General features: G+C 28.6%; 1 protein-coding gene across 1 annotated transcript; it reads right to left on the reverse strand.

The window, feature by feature from the left end:
* Positions 1-5,999: 5,999 nt before the first annotated feature.
* On the reverse strand, positions 6,000-8,856 carry LOC142505990 (uncharacterized). The gene is made up of 7 exons (XM_075619132.1): positions 8,215-8,856; positions 7,778-7,990; positions 7,565-7,699; positions 7,411-7,482; positions 7,106-7,324; positions 6,910-7,012; positions 6,000-6,304 (listed from the first exon to the last, which is right to left on the reverse strand). The coding sequence occupies exons 1-7, from the start codon at positions 8,602-8,604 to the stop codon at positions 6,267-6,269; spliced, it is 1,170 nt and encodes a 389-aa protein (XP_075475247.1). The 5' UTR covers positions 8,605-8,856; the 3' UTR covers positions 6,000-6,266.
* Between the last annotated feature and the right edge of the window lie 289 nt (positions 8,857-9,145).

The raw sequence follows: 9,145 nt of genomic DNA on the forward strand, positions 1-9,145 counted from the left end.
AACGTGTATTGCTACATGGACACCATTATTAATTATGACTTTATTATATATAAATATGTCATCTCAATAAATATGTCACTTCAATTTACTTGGACACTCTAATTAATTATGACTTTATTATATATAAATATGTCACTTCAATTGTGAATTTAATTTGACACATTTATATACTAATATAAATATATTAATTATGACTTTACTATATATAAATATGTCACCTCAATAAATATGTCACTTCAATTTACTTGGACACCTTATTAATTATGACTTTATTATATATAAATATGTCAACTCAATAAATATGTCACTTCAATTGTGAATTTAATTTGACACCTTTATTAATTATGATTTTTTATCTATATATCTACTCTATATACTAATATAAATATATGGATTTGGATTGTGAATTTATATAAATGTCCTTATCTTCATTCAATAATATTCATTAATATATGTTTATTTTTGTTTGTTTTTCATCTTTTCATTTAATAATAATCATTAATATATTTTTATTTTTTTGTTTGCTTTTCATCTATTAATTAATAGAATTTAAAATATACATGTTTATTTTTTGTTTGCTTTTCATCTATTAATCTAGAATTTGAAACCTGCTGTTTGTTTTTCATCTATTAATCTATAGAATTTAAAACTTACTAAAAATTAGAGTTTGTTAAAATATACATGTTTTTTGTTTTTGTTTTTTTTTTTGTTATCAGCGATTAATGTATTATAAAATAAATTGAAAAAAATATAATTTAGTCACCATTTTTTGGAATGAAATTTACACTCTATTATTTTTTTTAAAAAAATATATATCTTTAATAAAATCTATTATCTATATAAATATGTCACATTTTCAATTGTGAGTTTACTTTGACATCCTTATTAATTATGACTTTATTATATATAAATATGTCACCATGTCACTTCAATTATGAATTTACTTTGACATCTTTATTAATTGTGACTTTTTATCTATCTATATTTATATCTATATCTATACTAATATAAATATATGGATCTGAATTGTGAATTTATATAAATGTCCTTATCTTCATTCAATAATAATCATTAATACATATTTATTTTTGTTTATTTTTCATATATTCATTTAATAATTGTTTTTCATCTATTCATTTAATAATAATCATTAATACATTTTTATTTTTTTGTTTGCTTTTCATCTATTAATTAATGAAATTTAAAATATACATGTTTATTTTTTGTTTGATTTTCATCTATTAATCTATAGAATTTAAAACCTATTGTTTGTTTTTCATCTATTAATCTATAGAATTTAAAACCTACTAAAAATTGAAATTTATTAAAATATACATGTTTTTTGTTTGTTTGTTATCAGCGATTAATGTATTATAAAATAAATTGAAGAAAATATAATTTAGTCATCATTTTTTGTAATGAAATTTACACTTTTTTTTTTAAAAAAATATATGTTTAATGAAATTTAAATTAAATAAAATAAAAATGAAATTTGAATTTTTGTTTGATTTATATTTTTTTATTAATTAATGAATTTTAAAATATATTGAATAAAAATGAAGTTTACACTATTATTCAAAATTTTATAGTTCTTCAATTTTTAATAGGTTTTATGTGAAACAGTTTCATTGTTATATAGTCCTGAGAGGGACTGACCCAGTCATTTTCGGAGTGAATGAAACAATCTCATAGGAGTTTCTGTGTCAATTTTATTTTTAACTTAAATAAATTAACATATAAAAATAACGTAAATAATAATAATTAATATATTTCTCATAGCTTGTTTGTTTTTTTCCATCTATTATTAATATGTTTTAAAATAAATTGAAGAAAAATAAAATTTAGCCACCAGATTTTAGAATGAAATTTAAATTAAGCCTTCATTTTTTGGAATGAAATTTACACATAATTTTTTTAAAAAAATTATATCGAATAAAAATGAAATTTACACTATTGTTCAAAATTTTATAGTTCTCCAATTTTTAGTAGGTTTTATGTGAAACAGTTTCATTGTTATATAGTCCTGAGAGGGTCTGACCCAGTCATTTCCGGACTGAAAAATAATTTTTTTTATGATTCAAGTCTGATATGAGACATGTTTCACAAAATTCACTCGTGAAACAATCTCATAGGAGTTTCTGTGTAAATTTTATTTTTAACTTAAATAAATTAACATATATGAATAACGTAAATAATAATAATTAATATATTTCTCTTCGCTGTTTGTTTTTTCCATATATTATTTAATATATTTTAAAATAAATTGAAGAAAAATAAAATTTAGCCACCAATTTTTAGAATGAAATTTAAACTAAGTCTTCATTTTTTAAAATGAAATTTACAATTCATTTTTTAAAAAAAATTATATCTTTAATAAAATTTAAAATAATAATAGTAATAATAATAAATACATGTTCTATTGTTTGTTTTTTTCCAACTATTAACTAATTGTAAATAAAATTGAAAAATTAAATTTTGCCATCATTTTTTGAAATGAAATTTATACTTTATTTGTTTTAAAAAATATATCTTTAATAGAATTTAAATTAATAGAAGAATAATAAAATTTACAATATATTTTCACAGAATGAATTATATCCTTATTTTAAAAATAATTCTTTTTGTTAGACTTTTTTTTATTTGTGAACTCTATCTTTATTTATTTTTTTCCCTTTATTTGATTTTTTACATTAATTAATGCATTTAAAATAAATCGAATGAAAATTAAGTATACATACACGCTTGTTCAAAATTTTATAGTTCTCCAATTTTTGAATTGGTCTTCTGTGAGCCGGTCTCATGGATATATCCTTCAAATGGGCCAACCGATCAATTTTCAGAGTGAAAAACAATGATTTTTCATGATTAGAGTATGATATGAAACATGTTTCATAAAATTGACCCGTGAAACAGTCTCGTAGAAGTTTTTATGCAATTTTAAATTTTAATTTGAGTAAATTAACATCAATTAATAATGTAAATAATACACGACTAATAAGTTTGAAAACTCTTATAAAATTGTGTGAATTTACATATATTTCTTTATTTTCGTTAAATAATATTAATAAATACATGTCTTTTTTTGTTTGTTTTCAGGTATTAATAAATTTTATAATAATTGAAGAAAAATGAAATTTTATTTTTGGAATGAAATTTACAGCTTTTTTCAAAAAAATATATATCTTTAATGAAATTTAAAATAAGCGACACAATGTCAGCAGCTTAACTCACGAAAATTCCCAGGAGTTTACTCATCCCAGTACTACTATAACTCTTGCACGCTTAACCCAACAAAACTGAATGATATTGAAAGATTTATCTTTTAGTTCGAATGTTTCTTAATCTTTATGTCAAAAGTTACATTTGTTACCCACGACACAATATTTATTTCTTATAATTATGATTTACCGTGCAAAGCCCTATACTAAGCTAATAGTGAACATAATGAGGATTGCATTGACGTGGCTGTCAATTTGCCAAATCGTTAAATCCTATGCATGGCAAACACAAATAATTGTTTGTTACCATAAGAAAACATTTCAAAAGAATCAAAATGAGTTTAAATTAATTTTAGGTGTAATAATTACTCTTATATACATCAAAGGGATAAAAAAATAAATAAAAATAAATTCAAATTATTTTTATGTAAAACAAATTACTTTACATCTACAGTTACTTAAAATGATTTATAAGCTTTTTAAAATTTTCTTATGTTTTTTTTTAAAAAAAATTCTCGAAAAATAAATTTTTTAAAAATAATACAATTATCTTCATGTTTTATGCCCTGTCAAATTTTCATCGATGAATATTTGTAGAACTTGCAACTTTTTTTATGACATTATTTATGTATAGAAATTTATAACTTCAAAATATATCATGAGAAATTTAGAAATTGTGGTTCTTATTATTTTGAATACTAATGTCGAATATGGTTCTAATTATGGATCACATTAATAAATATTTTTATATTTAGACATAATATTGCAACATTATATTATATGTATATCAAACTTAAAACAACTCAATTATATTAATATTCAAGAACTCAGGCAAAAATAAATACTGAACTTTATCGATGTATCGTAGATTTAATTAATTGTTAAAAAATAAAAGATAGTGTGAGAATTGTTCTCCTCATATCATCTTTGTATATTCCACACGTGCAACGCACGTGCATATCTTCTAGTGTGTATATATATATATATATATATATATATTATATTTTAAACTTTTTTTCCAAGAAACATTTGAGCGAGAATATAGAGAAAGTTAAAGAATTTATTTTTGAAAAAAATGTAATATTGATCTAAAAGATCGATTGGAGGACTCCGATAAATTATCAAATTGTTGTGGATTTACATATTAATCGATCTTTTAGAAGTGAGTCGATCCAAATCCACCCCAAATATATAGTGCCTCAAATCCCACAAACACAAAACTATATAAACTTAGAAGCTTCAAAAATGGAAACCTCAAACAATGCGTAAAGTCTCGCTTGTGCGTGTAGTAGTTAGATTAGACGCGAAATTTCCTCACACTTCGAGGCATATTTTAGATATGATTAAAGGGAAGAAAAGCTCAATTTTCTCAGAAAAAGCATACAAGATTTCATGCTTTTCTTTGGCGTGGATGGTTATTTTTCAAAATTTGTGGATGTCTATTTATTTTGAGATTCTAGTCAAGTACAAAAGAAAAATTAAATGTAAGTTGTATACGGGTGAAAGAAGCCGAGTACTCAAGGGAGGGAATATTTTATTAATTTCACCAGCAATTGGAGGAATCAGAATTAAATAGATTTTGGTTGTGGATGAGGTAAAGGTCCCCTCTACGGCATCTACACATGCCTATGTAATTAATTGAACCCCCTATATATTTAATTTGAGCATACATTTTCATGTAAGTGTGAGGCTACAGGTTGAAGATGACGGAGAGTGATCGTCGGTGTCTAAAGTTGGACGGACAATGAGAGCTCTTGGCAGGCTTTTAGACGAAGAGAATATGAATGAACATATCTCGCACATCAAGGAGATGTATTTCAAAAACTGTTCAGGTATGGAACTGTGCAGTTGAGAAGTGCTTAAAAGATTTGATACGTACTACTCATACTAAGAAAGTGCATATTCTTTTCAGTTGCTCGTAACATAAGAACTCAAAGGTTAATTGTGCTTGACTTTGGGCAATTTTGAAATGGGTGACCCCCCGAGAAGTTTCCTAGGGTGTATGCGAGTGAGGACATAAGCATGCTGGAAAGACTCATCTTGATACAGTGAGGACAGTCGTCGAATCTGGGACGTTACAGTAAGAAATATATACCTATACATTTAAATTATTTAACTACGATATAACATATTTTGGTGATGATCGATTCGACGACCACGACCACGACTCGAGCTTTTAGTATTAAAAAAGATTATTTTTATTTACATCCCAAAAATAAAATATAGCTCTTCCTAAAAAAAATGATTTTACATAAAAGGATATCAAAGGGTAAATGCCTTTCATTTTCTAAATTATTATGAGAATGTGATTAGTAGCACGTCTCATTCTACTAGGAAGGAGCATCTACATTTTACCATTTGGCTCTTGTCTTCTTTTCCTCATGAACAAATTGAATTTACTTCAAGCTTTAATTGCTTGCGTGTACAAGCCAATTTGAACAACTTGATTCATGAGTGTGACCCCATCGTTTTTGGGTCGAAGCTTCCTTGTAAGAACCTATCCACAAAAAAAAAAAAAAAAAAAAAAAATCAATATCACAACCAATTATTATGTTTCTATAAATAATTTTATTGTGGTATCGTTTGGAGTTTAGACCGTTGTGTGTGTGTTTTAAAAGACTTAACTTGTACGGTTAACATTAGATATAGTTTTTTTTTAAAACGGCAAACCCTTTATTTTAAAAAACTTTTAATGTTAAATATTTTATCATAAAGTCATATGTGGTGTTTTCTGCGTCAAATTTATCGAGTTAAAATCTTATGATATATTGCTTTTGAAACTTATGCAACGTTAGATATTATTCCAAAATCAAATGGTTTGTACATAATACATGCAGCGGATTCAAGAAAAGTAAATTTAACTACAATCCATTACTTTTACAACTATATATCGTTGTCTAATTTCCATGCACGCATGCATGCCAGCATATATACATTACACCCAATAAAAGATATAAATTTAAGAGGGAAAAAGAAGATCATCAGAATTATTAGCATTCAAATTGCTAGACTCATACGACGATTAGCAAATACTGATGACTGAGCCGCTCACATCTCCAGTTTAACGCGTCCTCCTTCGATATAACCTGCAATACAGCACGAAAAATGTCTCAAAACTATATATTTGCACTGATTCATCTTTCCATATTCGGTTTGTTCGACTCGGAAAAATCGTTTGTGAAATTAATTTTATAGGAAAAAAAATCAGAGTTGTTCAATTATATATTTTTAGAACTCTTGATATTCAGTGGGGTGTGGAATCTTTTTTTTTTTTTTTTTTTATCTCAAGAATGTCAACTGGGTTCAATGGAAGTAGAAGACACAAAGGGAAAGATACCTATAGCCAACTTAGGACCAGCATCAAACTGGAGTTACATCCTTAATTCAGCAATGTGGTCCTTGTGAAAATGTCAACTTTCCTTAATGTTTTCCGTACTTTTGTTAAAATATGATCAACGATAGTCAATGCTTTGATATGACGTTTTTTGTACTGTTGGATCCATTTGTGCTGCGGACTATTATATTATTAGATAAAGTTGAAGCACACGGAAGTGATTCTAGTGAATTTGGAATTTTATAATGCGCGGATAAATTAACATGGACTCAGATAATCCTTCCAAAAATTATCGTTTCTCAACAGATTTAACGAACGGTTCGAAATCGGTGCATCACGGTTAAGCTTCATGTGTACCTGTAAATGGTTGAGGAGCGTATGATGGAGATCTTTCTTGTTGGTATTCCAAGCCATAGAGATTGTGGATTAGCTCAGAATCCCAGTTTGAGTAATGAAATTGCTGCATATTATACGAGAAAAGTTTAACGGTTAATGGTCGAGTTTTACGGCAATCGGATGATAGAAACTCTTATTGAATGACAAAAAAACTAACATTCAAATGGGATGAATCAAGCAGTTCATGAGTCTCCTGAAGCAATGATACTGGAGCGTTTACAGTTCTCTCAACTGTGTCGTCAGAAGGATTCACCCCTGTTTCCAAACGACTGAATGGAACTCCTTGTGCCAATGAATTGAATTGAAAGGGAGCCGGATTAACCATGTCTGGTGATACAGCAATAGCATGAATGTCGGATATGAGAACCGGAAGCATCTGCAAGAGGGGACTCATAAATAATGATAGATTTTACAATCTCGTATGTTTTAGCTATGTTTCTTTGATGAAGATGGATTATTTACCTCTTTAGTTAGGAGATTATCAACGCCAAAATCCATTTTCGGGTTGATTACAGCGAGTTTCATCGATAAAAACTTGAAAAACAATAAGATTACGGGTCAGGATCACTCTTTTACATTATTATGATTACCTATAAGTTCAGTTAAGCGTATGTACCTCAACTTGTCTTTGAAGAGATTGAACATAGTTGATGATTTCGTCAAGCAATCCGGCTTTCCCTATAATCTTGTTACACCCTGGTACAAGATCTTGAAGATACTTCATTCTTTCACTTATTTTTTCCCTCCTAACCTGGCATAATCAAGCATAGCCAGCAATAAATTTTCAAGAATCTTGATACAAGACTTGTTATCAATATTTATTTCTTACTCTTTCGGCTAAGCTGTGGCTGTCTGTGGCTTGACCACGACGTGCTCGAACATGAATATAGTCCGTTTTTTCCAAGTCAGGCACCGTTGTTTTCACCTTAGAGTTCATAATTAAAGGCTCATTCTTGGTGCTTTTGCTGATCATGACCTTTTTATCTGACGATCCTTCCTCACTTTCGTTCATTTTTTTATCTTGGGATTGTTCTTCATCCACCTATATATGTGTATATGTGTCCCAGAATCCAATTTAATCAGCAAATTCTACAAGATATTAGGTAGAACACTATCTTGAATTCTAGGTGTTAAGAATGAAACAGGGCACTAAAACAGAACACGATTAACAAGAAAATTCACCATGCATGAATTGACGTGCATTTCAACTGTTTAATTAAGAAACAAATAATTCAAGTTTTATCTGACAAAAAAAAAGGAACTCACCTTAAAGTATTCAATAGTATCTGCCTTCCTCTTCTTAGAACCGTCTCTTCCGACGGCGGAGCATAGCATCTCCGGCAAAAAAGCCCCCGCTGCATCAAGATCAGCGGCCACCTCCGCCGCTTCCGGTTGAACGCAGCCGGCTGTCCTCGGAACCACGCAACCCATTTCAAACTCTGACCCATTCACATAACTCAAAACCCAATCAGTATCCACACCCGGATCCTGTTTCATAGCTCGGTCCAAAACCAACTCGCTCAGTCCCCGATCACCATTATTTCCGAGCAAACCCTGAGCTTGGATTGGAGAAGAAAAAACACCCATGTCACCGTTTCCGGTGATACTCCCCGCATTATCCAAACGCCGTAGCATCTCCGGAAAAGCACAGTTCATTTGGCCACAATTTATGAGATAAAGAGTACGCAAATGTGCTTCGTAAAAGAGCAGCAAAAGCGTTTATGCAGTTCAAAGATTAGGTGAACTTCATGCAATTTCTTGGGTAGATTGCATCTTCCAGCAGAGTTTTCTTTTTCTTTTTTGCCAATTTTTGTCACACGACCTCCGAGGTGGAAATAGTGAAGAAAAGATGGTAATATTTAAGGTTTCTCACGTGTGGATTGATAAAAACGGTAGAGCTTGAGAGCTCAAGGATTAGAGGACGGTTGGAATATATATATATATATATATATATATATATATATATATATATATATATAATTGTGTGTTAGAGTGTGAATGTGTGAGTGTATATATGAACAGTGGTACTGTATCATATGCAAGGTTCTAAAAAGCATGAAGTGTCCTGAAGCGCGGATGTCGAGCTCCAAGCTTTTCAAGCTTAAACAAGATTAGCACGAATTTAAGCGTGAAAAAGCGTTTTTATTTTTAGTGTAATTATCTCAAACCAATAAATAGATAAAATAATACATAAATA

This window comes from Primulina tabacum, chromosome 10 (genome assembly GCF_025594145.1).
Source record: "Primulina tabacum isolate GXHZ01 chromosome 10, ASM2559414v2, whole genome shotgun sequence".
Classification (NCBI taxonomy): domain Eukaryota; kingdom Viridiplantae; phylum Streptophyta; class Magnoliopsida; order Lamiales; family Gesneriaceae; genus Primulina; species Primulina tabacum.

Coding starts and splice junctions, on each gene's coding strand:
- LOC142505990 (XM_075619132.1), bottom strand. CDS start 8,604: ATGAACTGTGCTTTTCCGGAGATGCTACGGCGTTTGGATAATGCGGGG. Junction 7,483..7,564: donor CTCTTCAAAGACAAGTTGAG/GTACATACGCTT, acceptor TTGTTTTTCAAG/TTTTTATCGATGAAACTCGC. Junction 7,013..7,105: donor TTGATTCATCCCATTTGAAT/GTTAGTTTTTTT, acceptor TATAATATGCAG/CAATTTCATTACTCAAACTG.